This window comes from Eulemur rufifrons, chromosome 7 (assembly GCF_041146395.1).
Source record: "Eulemur rufifrons isolate Redbay chromosome 7, OSU_ERuf_1, whole genome shotgun sequence".
In the NCBI taxonomy this organism is placed as follows: domain Eukaryota; kingdom Metazoa; phylum Chordata; class Mammalia; order Primates; family Lemuridae; genus Eulemur; species Eulemur rufifrons.
This window is the reverse complement of record NC_090989.1, coordinates 276,733,454-276,755,723: the sequence shown is the minus strand read 5'-3', so window position 1 is coordinate 276,755,723 and position 22,270 is coordinate 276,733,454. Positions and strand designations below refer to the sequence as shown.

At 50.2% G+C, this 22,270-nt stretch overlaps 3 protein-coding genes across 6 annotated transcripts in view; 2 read left to right on the top strand and 1 right to left on the bottom strand.

Annotated features, from left to right (window-relative positions):
• GOLGA1 (golgin A1) overlaps positions 1 to 3,926 on the top strand; it is a 51,655-nt gene extending 47,729 nt beyond the window's left edge. For 2 of the 3 annotated variants that reach the window (XM_069474662.1, XM_069474661.1), the window contains 3 exons: positions 358 to 528; positions 1,024 to 1,110; positions 1,602 to 3,792. In XM_069474662.1, coding sequence (XP_069330763.1) covers positions 358 to 528; positions 1,024 to 1,110; positions 1,602 to 1,682 — 339 coding nt within the window. In that variant the 3' untranslated portion in view covers positions 1,683 to 3,792. Of the gene's footprint in view, positions 1 to 357; positions 529 to 1,023; positions 1,111 to 1,601 lie in introns of all 3 variants that reach the window. The other variant, XM_069474660.1, reaches the window with a different exon arrangement.
• Positions 3,927 to 4,636: 710 nt separating this feature from the next.
• ARPC5L (actin related protein 2/3 complex subunit 5 like) lies at positions 4,637 to 13,362 on the bottom strand. Of its 2 annotated transcripts, none has more exons than XM_069474659.1 (4): positions 13,117 to 13,362; positions 8,546 to 8,630; positions 7,086 to 7,262; positions 4,637 to 5,482 (listed from the first exon to the last, which is right to left on the bottom strand). In XM_069474659.1, exons 1-4 carry the CDS (start codon positions 13,263 to 13,265, stop codon positions 5,420 to 5,422), a joined length of 474 nt encoding a protein of 157 aa, XP_069330760.1. In that variant the 5' UTR covers positions 13,266 to 13,362; the 3' UTR covers positions 4,637 to 5,419. The 2 variants fall into 2 exon arrangements, with proteins under 2 accessions (XP_069330760.1, XP_069330759.1); XM_069474658.1 differs by having other exon boundaries at positions 8,546 to 8,618.
• Positions 13,363 to 16,977: 3,615 nt separating this feature from the next.
• RPL35 (ribosomal protein L35) lies at positions 16,978 to 22,117 on the top strand. Its single transcript, XM_069474657.1, has 4 exons — positions 16,978 to 17,033; positions 17,427 to 17,563; positions 19,586 to 19,667; positions 21,923 to 22,117. The coding sequence occupies exons 1-4, from the start codon at positions 17,031 to 17,033 to the stop codon at positions 22,070 to 22,072; spliced, it is 372 nt and encodes a 123-aa protein (XP_069330758.1). The 5' UTR covers positions 16,978 to 17,030; the 3' UTR covers positions 22,073 to 22,117.
• Positions 22,118 to 22,270: the final 153 nt, after the last annotated feature.

Sequence of the window (22,270 nt, the reverse complement as noted above, 5' to 3'; positions counted from 1 at the left end):
TTGTGACCATGGCCATGTGCCTGCCTTCTCTGAGCCTTGGTCCTCAGCTGAAATGGGGGGTTGCTCTGCGAAGTCAGTGCAGTGACATTTGTACAGAATGTGTGTGGCAGAGTGCTTGGCCCGATGTGGGACGAGAGCAGCACCTCTGCTCCAGGCCATGGGACGTGTGTCCTTGACATGGATAAAGAAACATCTGAATTTCCCCAAGTGACCGAGCTTCCTCAGACTCTGGCACTTCCTTCCCAGGCAGGGCCCTTTTTGCCCCACGATGGTGATCACAGCTTGGGCCAGGTGAATCTCATGTGATTTTTAGACCTGTCTGGAAGGGTTCAATCATCTCTCCCTTTGGTTTTTCAGAAAATCAGACCCGATAATGAGCTTTTTGAAGTCCGGGAGAAACCTGGACCTGAGATGCCAAACATGGCCCCTTCTGTCACGAATAACGCTGACCTGACTGATGCCCGCGAGATCAACTTCGAGTACCTTAAGCATGTGGTTCTGAAATTCATGTCCTGTCGCGAATCTGAGGTAAAGGGCTTCCAGGTGCTTTTGGGTACTGAGCTCCGCCCTGCAGAGTCTGTCCTGCAGGACCCCCACCCAGTCCACTTCTTTCTTCCTTACCCACATTCCGATTTGACCGCCCATGTGGACACGTGGTCGTTTTTCCCCTCCTGGCATCGGGCTGCTGATTGATGGGGGGGCGCCACGGAGGGAGCTGGCTCCTGGTGGGAGATTGGGCTCCACTGCTAAACCCTGACTTGGATGGTGAGGCCAGAGGCCGGGGAACTGAACCCACCCAGTGTCCCTGCACGCTAAGGAAGTTCTCACAGTCCCACCGGGCCCTGAGGTAAAAGATGGAGGGGGAGAAAGAACCTGCTGTTGCTGTCAAACCTCGGACGGCCAGAACCTCACCTACTACCTGGTCCTCGCTAACCAAGGAAAACAGGAAATGCCCCAACTCCCTGGCCCCACTCCCCCCCACCCCCACGAAGGTCCATGGCAGCAAAACTTACTTTGTTTCAGGCTTTTCATCTTATAAAAGCTGTGTCAGTGTTGCTGAACTTTTCCCAAGAGGAAGAGAACATGCTCAAAGAAACCCTGGAATATAAGGTAGGGTTCTCCAGTCGCTGTTGTGGCTTCCAAACAAACAGAGCACAGCCCAGGGCACACAGGTAGCCCCTGCTGCAGATCGGCGCAGCTGCGTTGGGTGGGCGTGATCCAGGCAGTATTTAGTGAGGATGTCCTCTGTGTCCAAGTGTCTGTGCTGTACTTGACCAATAGGCCTTGTCGTTTTCAAAGCATTTTCATTGATACCATTTTATCCACAGCCCCAAGTCTGGCCCAGCACCCAGGCTTTAAAAAAAAAATTCCAAAAGTATCTGCATAAATGCTAGAATAGGAAAGATTACTACAGTTCCGCTACCTGGTTCTTGTCAACTCGTTTTTTTTTTTCCTCTCATTTCCCTCCCCTACTTGGAATGGGCCTGTAGACTGGCTGCTGGAACCATCCTCAGTGCTCTGGCCAGAGCCAGAGCCAGGGTGCATGGGAGGCAGGAGGGACTGGTTCAGGTTCTCAGGAGCTTTTTCTGTTTCAAATGCAGATGTCGTGGTTTGGGTCCAAACCAGCTCCCAAGGGCAGCATCCGGCCATCTATCTCAAACCCTCGGATACCGTGGTCCTAGAGGGAACTACCCAAGGATGGAGCTCCATGGGTTGACACTTTTTCTGTGAAAAGAACACTGACACACCAGTCTGGGTGGGTTTTTAATCACCGTAACTGCAGTATTTTGTACAAGCGTCTAAAAATTGTTTACAAGACTTAAGGCCCACTTCCCTGTAGGCTGACATGAACCTCAGGGGGTAGCTGATCCTATGTCATTCTGGTCACCAAACAGGAGGGTCCTGGCACTACCCAGATTTCCACAGTGCTGCTGACATCCCAGCTTTGGCCAGCACCCCATCTGCACCCGAATCCTCTTTTAATGTTTGCACTTAAGCTGACGCGACCAGCATCTGTGAAGCAACAGCTGGGTCATCATGGAGTGATGACTCCAGAGGGAGAGATGCCCTTTGAAATGGTGCCCAGCAGGCCACCCCTCCTGCTTCTGCCAGGAGCAGCCAATTCAGTGGGGGTGGCTCTAAAAATTCAGATGAGTTAGAAGAGGCTTTTTATCCCTTCCTCTCAAGAAAATAATTATTTCACCTTTTTTCTTAAACCACCTCGAACTTGAGATGTGTACATCTCTAAGGGCCAGTGTGGATGAATTGAAGAATATGCAACTTTCTGACAGTATCTCCACTTTACTTAAGGAAACTAGCAAATATATAAAAAGTTCCTTAGTACCAAATACACTCAATTGCCTTTTTAATGAATGTACTTGTCTTGGATAGGTTGCTGGTAAACCATTTTAAAACTATTTTTTATAGCTAAAGTTCTTCACTATTATGAACATGTCTTCTGTATTATAAAATCCATTTAACTGGTGTTCTTAAAGGAAAATCAGAGCATCAAGAGGAAATTATTTCTAAAATTGGAATTCCTGTCCCTTTGTAATTTCACTAGCCTTCTGTGGCATCTCCTCTCTGAAGCAGTGGCGGTATTTCATGGCTTTGCTTGGATTCTGTGTTGCACTACCACTGAGCAAGTGCTAACCACATTTCTTCTACTTAAGGACAATCTGCTGTATGCATCGGAAGCAGCAGCTGTCCCTTCCCCCAACCTTGACCAAAACATGGGAGGCAGTCCGCCTCCTGTGTGCAGCCACTCTCTCCCCCTCAGCCACCCCCCGAATATTTAAGATGACACTACACCCATGGATTATGTCCAGACAGCCCCAGCTGGCTGTAGTACTCAATGGCATGCACACGACTCTGGAAGCGACTGATAAAAATTTACATTATTACTGAGGAAAAGGGAAGATGCTCATTCTGAATAAGCCACGATATCAAATCTAAAGGGAAACTGTATTTATAGTTAGATGAAGGATTCACTGGTTAAATAAAAACTGAATTAATTACTGGAACTCCTAAATTTATCATCAGTTTTCCAGTGATGTTGTTTCTCAATTATGGTTAGGGTCAAAAATATATATATCTCACAGAAAAATATTTGCAGAGTTAACCTGTTAAATTCCCGTGAAGTACTAAGTCAGCGAAGCATCACCTTAGTCCCAACTCAGCTCTCTGCCACCTGAACGAACCATTCTGCAGTGACCTACCTACCTCCTCATGTGGCTCTTCATTGCAGATGTCTGTCCCTTGTATAGAATGCTATTTTCCATTTACCCGGTGGGAACATGAAACAGGAGTCCCTTCTGTTCTGCAATTTTGATGAGTAAGGAGGTAGCTTTTTTCAAAGTAGGATTTCCTCCTTTTCAACTGTTCCAGGAAAGAATCCCTAAGATTGGGTAGTTCAAGGCCTGCCAGAGGCAGCTACATTTCCGTGGAGCCAGGTCTGACTCCTCTGTGGCTTCTCCAGCCCTTGAGCTGGTCCTCACGCCCCTGCCCACAACTGCCCTGGCAGTTTCAGGTGTAGCTGTGGGGCTGTTACTGAGTCTGTACTCACTTAGGGAGGATTCCTCCTGCATGTTGAATTTCCTTCAGCTTTAAGAGGAAGAGTGGAGTAATATTCTAAGTGATTTGATGCACTTTTACTTGTATAAAACTTTCTGTGATAGACAGTATATATAGCCCTTTATATGAGCAATTGGGTCTTGACCTTTCCTTCAGTGTTGTAAATAGGGATTGTATTATCTGAAACTGCTGTAGAAAATTCATTTGTGGTGCAATACACTTTTTAATTAAAGCTCTTCAATCCAGATGCAATACAGGTTTTACTTGATCTAGTTTGGTATGTCAGTGTTTCTTTGACTTGTTAAATCTAGTATCTAGTACATTATGTCTTGTATTTAATACTTCAAGGCCAACTTTAAGGGCTAGAGATCATTTGCCTTTCAGAAAGAACCTCTCCAGAATGGGTTTGGGTGAAAAATATATATATTGGGAGCGGAAGGGATAGGCTGGAGTGCAGTGGCATCATCATAGCTCACTCCAACTTCAAACTCCTGGGCTCAGGCGATCCTCCTGCCTCAACCCCCTAAGTAGCTGTGACTACAGGCATGCGGCACCATGCCCAGCAGAGATGGGGTCTCAGTGTATGTAATTTAATGAAACCAATAGCTTAATCCTACCTCCCAAGAATCACAGTGGTTCTGTAGAGGGGCTGGGGGTGGAGGATTGTGTCACTTTGGTCAACGTCTATATCCAGGGCCCATATGACCTGGAAGTGCTTCAGGAATACGAATGGGGCCCTTACCTTTAACAGAATGCAAGCTGCAGTTGCATGCACTGGAAAGGAAAGAAAAGCATTTTTGCCCTTGAGTGGCTCACTGTTACTGGTAATAGGGAACCATATTTTGCTTTTATATATCTGTTGGCTGATTGCTCCGTTTCTAGCTTTTAGTTTTTTAAAGAAAACCTGTCAATGCAGCAGTGAGAGTACTCCTGCAACACAGCCGACCCAGCATCAGGAGATGGTGACCAGGCCCACCTGGGGCCCACCCTCAAAAGAGCCAAGTGCAGTCACACAAACCGAAGACTTTTAAAGCCTCAATCAATTATTAAAATGTTTGGCACTTTATTAAATTAAATAAGCTCCAAAATTACATACAAATCAAAGGAGTAATAAACAATAAATAGTTATTCAGCAAAACGCCCCTGCGTAGCAGCCAGCAGCACTGTGGCCGAGGCTCCCGTGCTGCTGTGGCAGAGGCCTGCAGATTGCCATGCTCGCTCCCCAGGGATGGCTGAACAGGGACGCACATCTACCTCTTCCACACCGAGTCTCTGGAACAGTCGGACTCTCATTCATTACCATCCCGTTCGTTACCATTTCTTACATACATGAAACACACCGCAATGTATATACTAATAAGCCAAGAGCTTTATTGATGCAGCAGGCACTTTACAATGAACCCAAGAGCGTCCGCCTTCTCTGGGAAGACGGGGTGTCTGTACAAACTCTCGGGTTTTTTTTTTCCACTTCCAAAAGAAAAAAAAAAAAAACAAGCTCTCCCTTTTACCACAGCCCTTGGATCTGCACCTGCCCAAATCATCCCTCCCCCAGTGCACACAGGTACACCTGACCGACGCCAGCCAGCCATTCTGGTAAACAGTCAAAATGTCAGTTCTGCATTACTTGTAGACAAAGGCATAGACTATCAGATCCTGCAAAGGATTTAGGAAACAGTAAGACGATTTCTCCCTCCACCTTGAAAATAAAATACATGTCAGCGGATACATGTCCTGAAATAGTTTAGTTGGGAGTTCCTAGGAAGATGGTCCATTGTCAGTCCCTTCTTCACCAGCCCGGGCATCCAAAGTTCTTCTCAAGGTAACATGAGTCTTTTTTTTTTTTTTTTTAAACAGTCTTTCTTGCTGTAAGAACTCTTATAATGGAGCCTAGTCCTCCTACTGCTAAGGCCTGTGGGGACAGGAAAAGGAAATATGTCAAATGAGACCTGGCAGGCCAAGGGGAGCCAGGGAGTTGGGACTGCGCACCCCTTGACCTAGATCCCATCATGACCCTCTGAAAGAAGATGCCTGCAACAGACCGTGTTCTGGGCAAGGAGCCCCTTCCTAGAGCCAAGGATGCTGAGAACCCCAGCTCTTGGGCAGCAGAACTGGCTTGAGAACACTGTCACCAAGCACACATGGCAGAGCCCCTCAAGTTCCCTTTTGACAAGCTCATTTTTTTGTTTGCAGCCTACCAGCCCTGCCCTAGGCAGAGGTGTACCCAAGCCCATTGAGAGCTGCCTGCTGACACAGCTGGCACCAGGCACCAAGTCACCTTAAAGGGACAAAAGGGCCTGGCCTCCACACCATGCAGAGGGCTTGCTCACCTCCCCTGAGCACCAGAGCCACCCTCACCTACTGAGCCCCCGCAGAGGGGAGACTGAGGAGGCACAGCACACTCACCAGCAAGACCAAAGGCCACAACCACAGAACCACTGCCCAGCTACTGCCTCAAGGGGCCAACCCCCCCGGAAGGGAACCCCTCTCACAACTCAACACCGAGCCACTTGGGAAGGATGGTGTAATAGCCTGGTCTCCTTTAATGGTGGCATGCTCACTGTAGCACTGGGGGGTGTGGGGGAGCCTGTGGGAGGGGGCCACAGTGGCACACAGGCTTGACAACAGGCCTTGCTCTTATACCATGAAAGGCAGACACAGCTTTTTCTACTTCACATGGATGAAGGCCACATTAAGTGACTGTCAAGGTTTCTGCCCACTGCCTCCTCACAGGGCAAGGCTGAGGCCAGGGCAGGAAGCCCTCACAGCTGGCTGGAGGGCTCAGCCTGCATTTCTAGGACCCCTCCAACTCCCTCTCCCCCAGCAGCTGCCTCCACCAATGCAAAGAAAGTATCATGAAGCCCCAATCTACCAGCAACCAACCTCCCTCCTACCTGGGACTCCCCATCTACCTTACATGCATGTGACCACCTTATCATGCCACGTCACCCACCCATGTCCTATACCAAGGGCACCCTGTCCTGCCTAGTATAAACCAGCAGTTCAAAAGCAAAAGCAACTGCAATCGTCAGAGACCTACCAAGTGCTTCCTTTGGAGAGGTAAATGCTCAGATGTCCAAGGTTTAGGCTTGTCCCCTTATCTCATATTATGCCCATCAGACCATCCTACGTTTGTTTTGGAAAATCTGGCTTTGCTTTTTTTTACAGACAAGGTCTCGCTCTGTTGCCCAGGCTGGAGCACAGCAGCATAATGAAGGCTCACTGTGTCCTCCTACTACTGGGCTCAAGCAATCCTCTTGCCCTCAGCCTCCCTAGTGGCTGGGATTATAGGTGCATGCCACCACAGCCGGCTAATTTTTTTTTAAATTTTTTGTAGAGATGGGATCTTGCCATTGCCCAGGCTGGTTCAGAACTCCTGGCCTCAAGCGATTCTCCCACCTGGCCTCCCAAAGTGCTAGGATTATAGGTGTGGGCCACTGTGCCCGGCCTGGTCTGCTGATTTGAACCCTGGGGTAAGTCAGTGGGCTGCCTGCAGGGGAAATGTGTTCACATACCTTTTCATGCCACTGGAGTAACACTGCGCTGCTATTTTCTGTGGGCTTCTCAAACCCTTTATAAATGTACTTCATTAACAAGTCAACGCCATTTCTGTCCAGTGACTGCACAGCCTGCTCAATTTCACTGCTCTTGAAGTTTGTGAGTACTTTCAGCACCACACCCTGGGCTCGCTCCTACAGAGGAAAGAGAATGGGATTGAGGCCACAGTGGGCACAGGAACACCAAAGTCAGTGATCAGAACTCACCAGGAACACTGCCAAATATCTAATTTGCCTAGAATGGTCAAAATAAGTGGGCTAAAACTATTACTGGTTTAAATTTCAAAGTATCCCTTTCTTATGCCAATAAATTATTCCACTTATTTTAGGGGGAATAGTGGTTTTACTGTGGACAAACATCACTATTTGTTTTTTTTGTTTGTTTGTTTGTTTGTTTGTTTTTTTTGAGACGGAGTCTCGCTTTGTTGCCCGGGCTAGAGTGAGTGCCATGGCGTCAGCCTAGCTCACAGCAACCTCAAACTCCTGGGCTTAAGCAATCCTTCTGCCTCAGCCTCCTGAGTAGCTGGGGCTACAGGCATGCGCCACCATGCCCGGCTAATTTTTTCCTATATATATTTTAGTTGGCCAGATAATTTCTTTCTATTTTTAGTAGAGACGGGGGTCTCGCTCTTGCTCAGGCTGGTCTCGAACTCCTGACCTTGAGCGATCCACCGGCCTCGGCCTCCCAGAGTGCTAGGATTACAGGCGTGAGCCACCGCGCCCGGCCAAACATCACTATTTGTGATGACACCAACAAGGCCTTACAGTCCACAGGATCACAGTAGTGGAGGTCTATTTAAAAAAATAAAATCAAATAAAAAGTTTGCGTGGCTGCAGCTTCTCTGTGTTCATACCTTGGAACAGAGGTCATTACCCTCTACCTCTATACAAAGTGCAGCCTTTGATTACATCAAGATGCCGTCACAAGATGCCAGCTTCCTAGCTGCAGGGAGACCCCTTTCCTTGGACCAAATTTTAGACAGCCTAAGTGATGCAGTAAGGGGTAAGTGTATGTTTTCATCTGGTTTTTAAAAGGCAAGAAATCTTAAAGGCACTTAAAATCCTTATGCAGATAAAGCCTATTCAGTAGCCTGTAAAAGCATAACCACTGATCTGTCCCTTATGGCAAGCTAATTTATCTGTTTTGCTAATCAGCAAGGGCTGGGCTGACTTCTCACCCCAGGAGGCCCCAGGGAGAAATGAGTATTTCTTTGGGGAGCTTTTACTATAAACACAGAAAGCTTTGATGTCAGAGAAGCTTTAACATCTGGGGAGTGCCAGGAGGCTTCCGTGGAAGCACTGCCCAGTGCCAACCTACTCCCACTGACGCAGAGACACAAACGCTCCAGCTGGGCAGACAGACAGCCAGAGCCCTGTCCCACCACCACCCAACAGACCTGCAGCACAACCCCGTTTACCTTCACAGCTTGATTCTTGGTGTTGACGGGAGAGTTCCGCAAGGCTGCATGAAATGCCCGAAGCATGTCCCCTGTGCACACCGCGAGTTAAGGATAGCTAGGCTAAAGCACGGCCATGCTCTCATCAATGAATTAATTTCAAAAACAGCTCGGGAGAGCAGAGTCAAATTGGATCTTACCCATACCACCCACCTTCCACTGCCAGCTTCCAGGGGGGCATTGCCTGTGTATCGTCTGTAGCTTTCCTGAGCCACAGGGAGGGTGGAGGGCACCTCTGCCAACCCTACAAACCCCTCCTGCTTCCCCCTACACCTTGCCCCTCAAAGCAGCTGCGCTGGAGGGGTAACTTGCAGTGCAATCTGATTGAACTCACTTGCACCTGCTTGGTGCTGGGCACTGTCTCTGCCCTACTAGACCCTCACAGCAACATGCATGGGAACTGGAGGTCATTCTCATCTTCTCACTCTAAAAAAGGAAAGAATGAAGGTACAAACGGAGGTTTCCTAACCCTTCATCCAATGCTTTCTGCCCAGACCCACCCAGGTCAATGAGGTCCCAAATGCTTCCAGGAGGGGATTTATTAATCTAAACGAACCTTTTGCTAACAAAATGAGTCAATCTCACCCATCCTCCACAAACCATAGTTACAATCCTGACACCACACTCTTTACTGAATTCTGAATACCCAGCACGCAAAAGAAAATTACAATCTGGGTTAGGTCCCCAAAGGTGACACCTATTTTCAACTGAATTACATCAGCCAACTTTCATTTCCTCATGTGAAACACTGGCTTCAGCCAAAAAGCTTCAAAAATAGAACAAGGAAGGCTTCTGCCCAATCAGGTCTCTACTCCTGTTCGCACAGTGATACCCACGTGTGAACAGACGGGGCCTCCAGAGCAAAGCTGAGTCTCCTGCTTGCCAGTGTGGGCTCCATCTTGAGTGAGCTGGGTCTGCGCCACCAGGCAAGCCACTCCCTGCCCTGGCTTCCCAGCTCCCTGCTTGGCTCTGATCCACCTCCCACGTTCCAGAGGCAGCCCACCACCTTTATCTTCCAGCTTTGGAATTCCTTTTCCTCAGCCAAACAAGGGCCAATCTGATACCAGCCAATGATAACCTCTACCTCCTAACTCTTTTCTAATTTGGTGTCCCCAAAGCAATAAGCAACGTCCCAGAGACTTAACAGGAAATGTAAGCTAGCAGAACTTAAACCTAACAGAAGTGACAAGCAAATCATTCCACCAAAGATGGACTAGTCCATGGGGGTAAAAAGTCACTGCTTTAGAGTTAACTCTCTGTAGCACCAATTTGTCCAGCAATCACTGTGGCCATTGATGGGTAAGTGCTTTCAGCAGCTGGGGAGATCTAGAGAGCAGGGAGGGCGTCCCTGCAGTCACGTATCATTTATGAAGCTGGCCTCTGCACTCTGCTGGCTTTAGGCCCTTTCAGAGAACAAACAGGCTGTGGTGGTTGGGGGAACCCCTACCCAACACTTGGTCTCCTCTAGATCTTTCTCAACCATGGCACTACTGACATTTTACACCAATAATTCTTTGATGTGGGAACTTTCCTGTGTGTTGTAGGATACTCAGCAGCATCCCTGGCCTTTACCCACTGGATTCCAGTAGCACTCACAAGTTGTGACAATCACAATGTCTCCCACATTGCCAAATTTCCTTGGGGTAGGGGATGCAAAATCACTCAAAATCAATGCCCTGGACAGATCCCTGATCCAGAGGACTAGAAGCTACTTCACTGAAGAAGAAAAGGAACTAATACTTTAAAATTGTCACAAGGTCTCAAGATCCTGTGCCAGGTGCTTTCACAAGTCATCTCATTCCAAAAACCACTTTGTAACAAGAATCATTATTCCAATTTTAAAGGTAATGAAACTGAGGCTCAGAGAAGGGAAATTACCTGCCCGAGGTCACAAAGCTCTGCTATCTGGCTGGCTTTCAAACCCAACCTCTTTCTACAGTCCCCTGCTGCTGCTCTACCTGCAGACCCAAATGGCATGTCTGGGACACCTGCTGTGTGCCCTCTGATGCTGATGTCCCATGATACTTCCAGGGAACCCAGAAGCCAGAATGGTTGTCTTCCATTTACAGAGGAGGGTGCCGAGGTTGAGAGGGCATGTGACCTGTGCAAGGTCACAAAGCTGTAGCATGATAGAGCTGGGTGTGCGTGGATGCACGGCCTGTGTTCCTTCCACTTCATCTGTGTGGTCTCCCACCATGACGCACTTCCCTATATGGCCCCAGGACATGCCCCCTCACTACCCTCCCCTCCCCTGCCCCAATCTATCAACACCTCTCCCTGCTCCACTCTCCTCAGACTCCTAGAAGTTCTATAGTTGAAATTCAGTGATCTACTATAAGTCCATTTCTTGACACATGATAGGAACTCAATAAGTATTAGTTTCCTCCCTACCTGGGCCCCACATTTGCCAGGATTTCAGTTCTCATCTGCTAACCTCAATCCCAAGAGGCACACTCTCCATGGTAACAAAATTTCTGACACAGGCCAGGAGCAGTGGCTCATGCCTGTAATCCTATCACTCTGGGAAGCTGAGGCGGGAGGATCGCTTGAGCTCAGGAGTTCAAGACCAGCCTGGGCAAGAGCACGACGCCATCTCTACTAAAAATAGAAAAAGTAGGCTGGGCATGGTGGTTCACACCTGTAATCCTACCACTCTGGGAGGCCAAGATGGGAGGATCGCTTGAGGTCGGAAGTTCGAGACCAGCCTGAGCAAAAGCAAGACCCTGTCTCTACTAAAAATAGAAAAACTTAGCTGGGCATGGTGGTGTGTGCCTGTAGTCCCAGCTACTTGGGAGGCTGAGGCAGGAGGATGGCTTGAACTCAGGAGTTTGAGGTTGCTGTGAGTTATGGTGACACCACTGCACTCAACAAGGGGCAACAGAGCAAGACTCTTTCTCAAAAAAAAAAAAAAAAAAAAGTTTCTGACACCTGCCATTAGTGGAGAAACTACCAGCTGCTGGATGTGCTAAGCCCAGGCTTCTAAGTGCTAAGTGACCTCAAGAAACCTATCACTAGGCAGGGGTGTACCAAAACATGACCTTCAACAGCCACTGACCAGGCCTTGGTCTCATCTGTGGAATGAGGGTCCTGGGGCAAAGGCTTGACCTTGGAGCCCTTTTAGCACTGCCTGCCATGAGCCAGGCCCTATACCAGACTACAGAACACTACAAAACCAACCTTCCTTCCTGGGGGCCCTTCCCATGACCCCACTTTAACAGTAGAATAAGTGAGGTGATCCTGATGAGGCAGGAAATACAAGTTTGAATCTCCACCTTTGAAAACACATTCCTGTTCAAACAAAGTCTGAAGGTTTTTGTTTTAAAGGCCCATTGGAGAAGCACTGCAGGACTCCTCCCAAAAGCAGTGGGCCTGACTTCCCAAGTTGAGTCAACTGATTAAACACCGAGAACCTGATTTATACAAAGTATGAGCCTCCAACCCTGCCCTGGCAAGCACAGGGGGAGGGGAATGCACTTCCTGTACCACCATTTGAATAAAGAAAAATCCTTCCTGTGAGAGTAAGTCAGTTTCCTGTGCTCCAACTACTAAGAGACCAAGCAGGCTGTGACAATCACCTCTATTTTTAATTTCCTTTTCTAAGCGCTTGTTTTCTGTGGCCACAAGAACAGTCATTTCCAGTTTGGGGGGCTCTACTTTTACACTTTGCTTTACGGTGTCTGGTTTTTCTTAGCTCTAAACTACTAGTTTTTTCCACTACTTCCTGCACAAGAAGGCTACTGGGGGGAGCCAAAACTCACTTGTTGAGCGTGGCTGAGACCACCAAGGTCCAAAAGTGTTCAGAGGAAAGTGAGAATAGGTAAGAACCGGTGGCATTAAGCTGGAGGGTCAGACTGACCCTAGGGTAGAAGGGGCACAATCTCAGACCTCAGGGCTGAACTGAGGCTGCAGCCTTCATTCTGCCCTTGGTCCTTTCTTTCCGCAGCCATCCACCCACCCATTTTCATGCTGTGCAGCAATGGGGCCCAAGAAGGCCGGTAGGGCAGGCCCAGGAGGACCGTGCCCGGAGCTGCCCAGACCGCTCAATTACTAAGAGATGGCTCACCTCGGCCCCTCCCGCCGACCCAGCTCGGTGAATGGCCCTATTTCCTACAAGAGAAAGATAGAGTGATGGGCGCTGAAGGAAGGGAAAGCCTGAGAAGATGAGGCGGCAAGGTGAGGGCGGGGGGAGAGGAGAGCAGAGCGGAAGGGTGAGGGGCCTGCGGGGCCCGAGCCACGTCTGGTGTGCTCCTGGGGCCGCCGAGGGAGCCCGTCCACCAGGGTTCAGCGGCCGCGTGGGGCTGCACTGCTGAGGAAGAAGGCGCCGGGGATGGGAGAACTGTGGAGACCACGGCTGAGGGGACATGGCCCGAGGGCAGCTGAGAGGCTGACCTGAAGGGGCCCGAGGTGAGGGCAGTGGGGAGGCCGGGCCCAAGGGGCCCAAGCCGGGGATGGGGAAAGTGATAAGTCTAGGCCAAGGGGAGCCCAGGCCAAAAGGAGCGAGGAGGCCGGGCCGCCGCTACCGGGAAGGATATTGTCGCAGGAGCCCGTCCACTTCACTGGGGTCCGGGCCTGGCTCTCCCGCCGCCGCCGCCGCCTCCTCCTGCTCGTCCACGAATTTGTTCTCGTCAAACTCGTCGATGTCCACCCGGCGGAAGCGCGAGGACAGCGTGTTCCGAGCCATGGCGGGAGCTCGGCGCCCACTCAGCCGGCTCCGCTCCGGGCCCAACCTCTGCTCCGCTCCGCTCGGCACCGGCTCCGGCTCGGGGGCGGGAAGCGGCCGCCCGGCACCTCCTCCACCTCCTCCGCGCGCAGCCGCTGCCCGCCCACTTCCGGACCACGCCGGAACCGGAAGTTCCGTCAGGGCAGGGCGGGGCGGGTCCAGTGGGAGGGCGCGCCTGAGAGCCGGCGGGGTGGTTTCCGCCACAGTCGACGCCGTACTTAACTTTGTGGAACCTCAGCCTTCTCTCCGGGGAGCGAACGCCTCTTGCCCGCGCGAGCCCCGCGTTGTGTACGCCATAACTGCGCTCGTTCTCCGGCTTCTTCCCTTCCTCCGAGGATCCCCAGTAGGGGCTGGCGCGGGCACAGGCCCGGACTCAAGGGGTGACCACTGTCCAGACTTGGGGAGCACCGGGTCCCCAGGAGAAGGCTCCCGGCTCCGCTTCTCAAGTGGTAGGCAGGCTTCTTGGAGAAGAAACCTTCGAGCTGATGCGTGAGGGATGAGTAGGAGCTCTTATGCCCCGAGGAGTAACGGGGAGATGCTAAGTCTTGAGGTCTTGAATGCCATCACCCTGAGCCAGAGGAGGTTGTCTCTGCCCTGTGCACAGAAGTGACGCTATTGTTAAAAAAAGTGGGAGACGGGGCTGACAAGACGCTGAAGACGTTTTGACTTGAAGGTGCGGCGGTCCCGTGTGTGTGGCAGTCATTTTGGTCTGGCGGATGGGGGGCCAGGAGAGGGAGATGACTTTGTGGCCACTATCTTCGCAGGAAGGGTGAGGTACTGGGGGCTGAGAAGTCAGGCCTGGCTGGAGAGGCATTTCTTGGTAGGAAACAGAATTCTCAAAATCTGAGATGGAGGGAGAGGGTGTTAGGGCAGTCAAGGACGACTCTGGGGTGCCAGGATTAGGTGCCTGGATTATTGCTTGAGGGATTCTGTTAATTGGCCTTAGCCTTAGGGTAAAATGGGTCTTTTCATATAATAGTATGACAACTATTTTCATATAATAGTCCTCTTTTTAATAAAAATCAGTATTTGAAATGTATCTCATTTTTATTGCTTTGCATACTTCTCATTGAACTGTCTACACATCAAAGAAAATATCGCCAGACTATGATGCAACCTAATCTTGGGGGCTAAAGGTACAGACTCCCATAGTTGAAACAGGTGCTGAATAAAAGTCTGAAGGGTCCTGGAAACAGGCAAAGCCCACCTACATTTCAGCTCCATACCCGGGAAGAAATATGTGTGAGCCAGGAAAGCCACGAGAACACAGAAATCTGTATCCCCAGAACATCCTGGTCAGAAGGAACTTTAAACCAGAAATGCCCATTTTACAAGGAAGGAAACAGCCCCCAAATAAGCTGGTGAATGTAATAATGTCCCAGCTCGTGGTCATGTGCTTCCATTTCAGTCAGGAAGACAATTTAAAAATCCGCTTTGTACTATGTCAGGGATGACTGAGTGTGAAAGAAAGAAAAATCAATCACGCAGTGCCTAGAGGTACCTTAGATAAAGTGGTCAAAGGGGGTGTCCCATAGCAGCTAACACTGAACAGGGACCTGAAGAACATGAAGGAGGGAGCCAAGCAAATGCTCAGAGGCTGGGTGGGCTTGATATATTCCAGAAACAGCAAGGTCATAGTAGAGTAGAAGAAATAAGAGATAAGATGAGAGTTTGGGGATGGTGTAGGACTCTGTAGGCTGAGGAAGGGATTCAGTCTTAACTCAGATGGGACAGCCCTGAAAATCAGAGAAGTGAACATGATCTGGCTTCTGACTTAAGTTTGAAAAGGGGCCCTCTAGCAGCTGTATTGAGAACACAGCTAGGAATGAGAGCCAAAGTAGGTGATTTAGAAGGTGACACCAACTATCCAAGGGACGGGCAATGGTAGCTCAAGCCAGGCAGGTGCCAATAAGGGTGATGGGAACAGGTTGGGTATATTTTGAAAGTAGAGCCCACAGGATTTGCTGGTGGATTAGATAGGGTATATAAGAAAAACAGGAGTCACAAATGGCTTCAAGTTCAAAAAAAAATGTACACAGTCCTTAACTCTGATAGAACTATAAGCATTTGGGAACTAGGACAGCAAAGCCCCCGTGTATCATTAGACCTTCATTTATGAGTGACATGCCAAGATTGCCCTCTTCTTTACTCTTTTTCCCATATCCCCCTATCTCCTGGAAGCCTGCCTCACCGTGGTCTGGAGCAAGGCTCATTAATTCATCCAGCAAGCATTCATGTACTAGAGACTAGAAAAACCAAATCGGGTGTCAGCCATGGTTCTGTTCCCAGGGAACTTCCAGATTGGCTGTGGAAATAGACACATGAATGTATAATTTTAACTCAGTATGATTGGGGCTAAAGAGAGGATTGTACAGAGGGCTTGGGACACAAGGGGAGGTTGCTATCTATAAGTGGATGGAAGAAGGTTCCCTGGAGGAGGTGAAACCTGACAGCAACAAGAGGACAACTTGGATTTAACCAGATCTCTAAGAGGTTGTATGTCTTTGCTAATGGCAATGGAGTAACACTGGAGTGCCAATTAAGATTAATGTACGCTAGTTGGGGCAACAATGGAACTGCCCATTCAAAATGCCTAAACACCTTCCCTGCTTTGTGAATTCCCATTTAACTTCCCATTTAATCAAGTGTTTGTTCCACTGAGAGTATTAATGCTGAATATTTGAGCAATTATAATGTATGCATCAGGTCTTATGCTAAATGAGTTACATGTATCTTCTCTAATCCTCATAAATGCCCCCTCTCATAGGTGAGAAAACTGAGACTCAAGAGAGGAGAAGATATTTGCCAAAAATCTCAACTGGTACCTGGCAACAACAAGAATTTGAAACCTGTTCTGGTTCACTTTAAAAAAAGGCTATGGGCTGGGTGCCATGGCTAATGCCTGTAATCCTAGAACTTTGGGAGGCCAAGGCAGGAGGATCGCTTGAGGCCAGGAAGTCGAGACTAGCCTGAGAAAGAGCAAGATCCAGTCTCTACAAAAATAGAAAAATTAGCTGGGCGTGTGGCATGCAACTGTAGCCCAGGAGTTTTAGACTGCAGTGAGCTATGATGACGCCACTGCACTCTAGCTCAGGCGACAAAGTGAGACTCTGTTTGAAAATAAGTTTAAAAGTCTATGAATGCCCTTTTCACATGCTGCCTCCACCAGAACCTTTATGGATTTGGGTTATAACTGTTTGATCTGGCCCCTCTTGCTCTCGCCTGCCTCGCACTTTAAATTCCTCCAAGGCAGGGCCGCGTAAATTCATCTTTGGAAACCGTCACCCCGTCATCTACTCAGCACCCCCAAGACCACCTGCGTGTAGCTCATAGCAGCACAGCGCAGATTGGAAGATCTGCATGCCTTCTCGAATGAATGAGTGAACGAATAAATGACTGAATGGACGAATTCGAGGCCTTACTGTGCCATCCTGGTAAGCTGCCACCCACCCTGGACCTCGGTTTCCCCAACTGAGCGGCTCAAGGAGTAATGCCGACCTAAGCAGCCCAGCCTGTTTTGGGGGAAAAGGCGGGCATCACGGGAGGGGGCGGGACAGGCCGTACCACGGCGTCCCTCGGGGGAGGCGGGGGCGGAGCCGAGGCTCCCCGCCCCTGCGGCGCCATTGGTCGCGTCCGCCGCCACCCGGCAGTAGTTACAGAGGTTAGCCCCGCCTCTTCCTCTTTCCCTCGGAGCAGGCGGCGGCGGTGGCTGCTGTTCGTGTAGCAATGGTGAGGGCGAGGAAATCGGACGCCATCCATGCGCTGTGGGGTGCGGGGACTGGAGCCGGGGGCGCGAGCTGAGCCCCGGGGTCCCGTCTGTCAGCTGGGCCGTGAGGCGCCGCGCAGAATGGCCCGGGGCCGCCACAACCCTCCTTCCGCCTTCTCTTCTGAGCTTGGGCCAAGGGAGACGCGCGCGGCCGGGACCTGCGTTTTCGCGTCTGCATAGTGGGGGTAGCGGCTCTACCTGGTAGCCGGCCTGGGCGCCTCAGTTACCCTGCCTAGGGGCGCGGGCGGCGCTGGGCCGCCGGGGGCGAGGCGCGCGCCTTCCGGGCCTGGCCACGGCGCCGGTGGAGGGGAGCCGGCCCCGCAGGCTGGCTAACCCAGACTCTTCCTCGCACACAGGCCAAGATTAAGGCTCGGGACCTTCGCGGCAAGAAGAAGGAAGAGTTGCTGAAACAGCTGGACGACCTGAAAGTGGAGCTGTCCCAGCTTCGTGTCGCCAAAGTGACAGGCGGCGCGGCGTCCAAACTCTCCAAGATGTAAGAGACGGGCGGCCGGATCGCAGGCCTCTGGGGGTAGGAGCTCGTGTGCATCGGGAGCGTCTGGATTTTCGAAGTTGGCTTAAGGAGTTGTCCGTTCAGGTGCACACTCAGTGCATCCTTGGGTCACGTGGACAACCTGCTGTGTGCTTACTCTCTCACTTGCCTTTGACCCTGCGGTCCTTCTATCTGGGGGTGTCCTTGCTCGGTTTCTCTACCTGGAGAAAGAACTGGATGTCCCTATGAACCCCTCTTAATACTGCCCCAAAGCCTACCTGGACCCTTTCTTTTCATCTCCCCACCAGCACTTAGTTGATTTTTTTTCTTCACCCTTCGTCACTTGTTAGGTGGGTGCCTCATCCTTTACTTGAGCTGTAGTGTAACTTTTGACTTACATGGATGAAGGTCAAGGAAAATTGGGTCGGGAACATGGGTTAGGAGTTAGTTGACTTGGGCACAAATTCATTTCTGCCACATACTGTGTGATCACTGCATTGGTTTAGCTCCCATAGGTTTTTTTGAGACAGGGTGTCACTCTGTCACCCAGCCTGGGGTGCAGTGGTGTGACCATAGCTCACTGCAGCCTCAAACTCCAGGGCTTGGTTCAAGCAATCCTCGTGCCTCAGCCTCCCAAGTAGCTGGGACTACAGACACCTGCCACCATGCCCGGCTAATTTTTTTTTTTTGTTTTGTTTTGTTTTTTTGAGACAGAGTCTCACTCTGTTGCCCAGGCTAGAGTGAGTGCCGTGGCGTCAGCCTAGCTCACAGCAACCTCAAACTCCTGGGCTCAAGCGATCCTCCTGTCTCAGCCTCCCTAGTAGCTGGGACTACAGGCATGCACCACCATGCCCGGCTAATTTTTTCTATATATATTTTTAGCTGTCCATATAATTTCTTTCTATTTTTAGAGGTGGGGTCTCGCTCTTGCTCAGGCTGGTCTCGAACTCCTGAGCTCAAACGATCCGCCCACCTCGGCCTCCCAGAGAGCTAGGATTACAGGCGTGAGCCACCGCGCCCGGCCTAATTTTTAAATACTTTATAGAGATGGGGGTCTCGCTGTGTTGCCCAGGCTGGTCTTGAATTCCTGGCCTCAAGCTTTTCTCCTACCTGGTCCTCCTGAGTAGCTGGGATTACAGGCATGAGCCATGGCACTGGGCTTTCCATAGGTTTTGCCCTCTAATATAAAATGAATACCCTCATCTCCCATACAACCTTGTGGGGCAGGGTGGGAGGATTGCACAAGTTGGGAAACACATGAGCAGAGTTGCACACTGAATCCTGAAGACCATGTTGTCCAGTCAGCCACTGGGTGACCCACCCTCATCCGCTGACATCTCACAGTTAACATGACTACAAATTAACTTCTCCCAAGCCTGCTCCTAGCTTCAGTTCCCCCCTTCCCTGATAGCATTTCTGCTTCCCAAATGCCTCTCCCTCCTGAGTGGCCTCTCCTGCAATTTCTTTTATTTTTTTCTTTTTTTCTTTTTTTTTTTTTTTGAGACAGAGTCTCTGCTTTGTTGCCCAGGCTAGAGTTAGTGCCGTGGCGTCAGCCTAGCTCACAGCAACCTCAAACTCCTGGGCTCAAGCAATCCTACTGCCTCAGCCTCCCAAGTAGCTGGGACTACAGGCATGCGCCACCATGCCCAGCTAATTTTTTCTATATATATTTTTAGTTGTCCAGATAATTTCTTTCTATTTTTTTTTTTTTTTTTTTTTTTAGTAGAGACGGGGTCTCGCTCTTGCTCAGGCTGGTCTCGAACTCCTGGCCCCTGACCTCGAGCGATCCACCCGCCTTGGCCTCCCAGAGTGCTAGGATTACAGGCATGAGCCACCGCTCCCGGCCTCCTGCAATTTCTTGACAGCCTGGTTGCTTGGCTTGTTGCATGATCCTTTGTGTCAGTTCATTCACATTGGCGTTGGTTGGGTCCTTACAGCTTTTGGGATAAATTTTTGGCTTGGGATTGAAGGTCTTTTTCTGATCTGCCTCACCTCACTGACTGACTTCTCTATTTTGTATTGTAGCCGAGTCGTCCGCAAGTCCATTGCCCGAGTTCTCACTGTAATTAACCAGACACAGAAAGAAAACCTCAGGAAGTTCTACAAGGTGCGTCTGTGGGGTATATTTGGCTGCAGGAAGCCAAGTTGGCCAGGGGGCATAAGAAAGAGGTTTTCTTGCTGGGGTGCATTGGGCTGGCAGTGGTTGGGCTCTCCAAAGCTTTCCCAGCTTGTGGCTGGGTTGCCCTTTTCCCAGCATCTTGCATGGCATGTGGCACTTGGGGCTGCAGATAAGTCAGGGGCATGCTGGGAGTCTAGCTGGAGACTAGGGTTTGAATCTAGCCTTCCCAGCTGAGTGAGCTTGGGCAGTTTATGGGATTAAGTGTTTAAAGGTTTCAACTGTATATATGTCAGTCACTGCCAAGAAACCTGATGTTCTCATTTTTCAGATGAGGGCCCTGTGGCTTAGAGATTGTTACCTAGGATTATCTACACTCGGTGGAGTGATGGGCCTTGGTTCCAAATCATGTCTGGGCAAGGGACAACCATTTTCTGGTCTTGTTCTTAACGTCAGTGTTATCAGAGTTCAAACAAGAATGAGTAGGAGACTGTGTGTGTGCACATACATCTGATTTATTACAAATAATTGGTTTATGTGATTGTGGGGCCTGGCATGAGCTGGTGACACAGGTTGCAGCTTTTCCAAGGAAGTCTCAGTCCTGCTTTTTAAGGCTTTCAACTGATTGGCTCAGACCCACCCAGATTACCCAGGACAACCTCCCTTAATTAAAGTCATCTGATTACAGGTTTTAATTATGTTTGCAAAATGGCTTCGCATCAATATCGAAATTAATGTTTGAATAGCTGGAACATTTGACACATTAAAAAAAAGCAATCATAGTGTGGCTAGGCTAGCTGCCCAGGGAATACTAGCATGCAGGGCAGGGGGGGCTGCCACCCCACCGGAATATGTGCACATTTGTGTGTGAGAACATTTTTCTGAGGAGTGGGTCTGAAGGTTTCATCAGGTTTTGAGGTGGTGACAAGGAAGAATTGTCTTTGTGACCCTCCAGTGAGTGCCCATCCTATACCAGGCGCCTCTTGGTCTATGGAACTTTCTGTGATGATGGAATTGTAATCTCTGGCCACGTGGCTGTTGAGCACTTAATGTGGCTTCAGTGACTGAAGAACTGAATTTTTAATGAAAACAGCTGCATGTAGCTGGTGGCTGTTACATTGGACGGCAGAGCTCTAGGGGGTTAGGAAATTTATAAAGGACAAGGGCTTGGCCTGTACTAACAGATGTGGAGGGACAAAGACTGTCGTGCCTCCAAGTCTCCTCCAGAGCTCGCCTTCACCATCCTGAGCAGCTGCTTTTCCACTGCCCACCTTCTGGGGCATGGTGCAGAGGCTTTGTGGCCTGAGGCTCCCCACTTCCTCAAACATCTACTGTGCGCTTGCTCCTCCATGCTGTGGGCTTCCAGAATCTTTTTCCTCTGCACTGGGGGGCCATTTGTTACCTGTTTAGTCTCCCCTATTGTGTTGGGCACCCCTTGAGCAGGGAGTGGGTCTGATTTGTTGCTAAGCCAGCACCCAGCACAGAGCCTTGTCCTGAAGAGGGTCTAGGGGACCTTTCCAGAACAAAGAGAATAGTGAGCTGCTGTGGTCTAGAACCCCTTGCTGGGGAGGAATGGGAGCTAAGGTAGAAGAGACGGGTGATGGCTCTGTGACAGCTCTGGCCAAGAGTGAGGTGAGTGGAGCAAGGCAGGAAAGGGGGCCGTGCCTTGCCCCTCATGGCACGATGACCTTGACCAAGCCGGATCTTCCTCTGGGGCTCAGGGTCATCACAGGGAGCACCTGACAAACCCTCCAGATTAATTGACCAGGGCTTTAACTCCCATACACACTCTCGTGTGACTTAAAGCCAAGATAACAGTAACCACCCCTAGGACCTGGTGGTGCCACATGATGCTTACTAGATTGTGTTGCAACTTTGACTCCATGACTGGGACTTGGGCAAGTGGAAGGAGCACTGACTTAGTCCTAGTTCTGCCCCAGCTTTGCTGAGATTTGGGTACCTCAGCCCAGTAAGTCAAGAGACTTAAATAAAGTGGGGACAGCCCACCAGCCTTGGGTTTGGTGTATGACCTGCCGACTGGCATTCTTGTGCTGGCAGCCCCTTACTGTGGGACTGGATGTCCTATAAGTTCTCACTGCAAATCGCCTTCCCATCCCAGCTGCTCCCTCTCACCTGGCATTTCTCAGCATCTTGCTAGTGCCCCTCCCAGCGCCGTAGTTCTGGCCTCCCAAGCTGCTTTAGCTACTGCAGCAGCTCCTCACATCCCTCTGCTGCCTGCCCCCCAGGGCAAGAAGTACAAGCCCCTGGATCTGCGGCCTAAGAAAACACGTGCCATGCGCCGCCGGCTCAACAAGCACGAGGAGAACCTGAAGACCAAGAAGCAGCAGCGGAAGGAACGGCTGTACCCACTGCGGAAGTATGCGGTCAAGGCCTGAGGCCTGAGTCTCTCGGCATCAATAAAAACACGAAACTGGCTGACATTGCTTGGTATTTTCACTGACCCGGCTGGAGAGGGGATTGGGGGCTGAGGCTGGCAGGACCCTGGTTTATGGCCACCAAGTGTCAAATGGTTTCCGGCAAGCCTCCCGCCCAAGCTGTTTGCTACTCTGGTCTGAGCCCTTGACAGCCTTGGC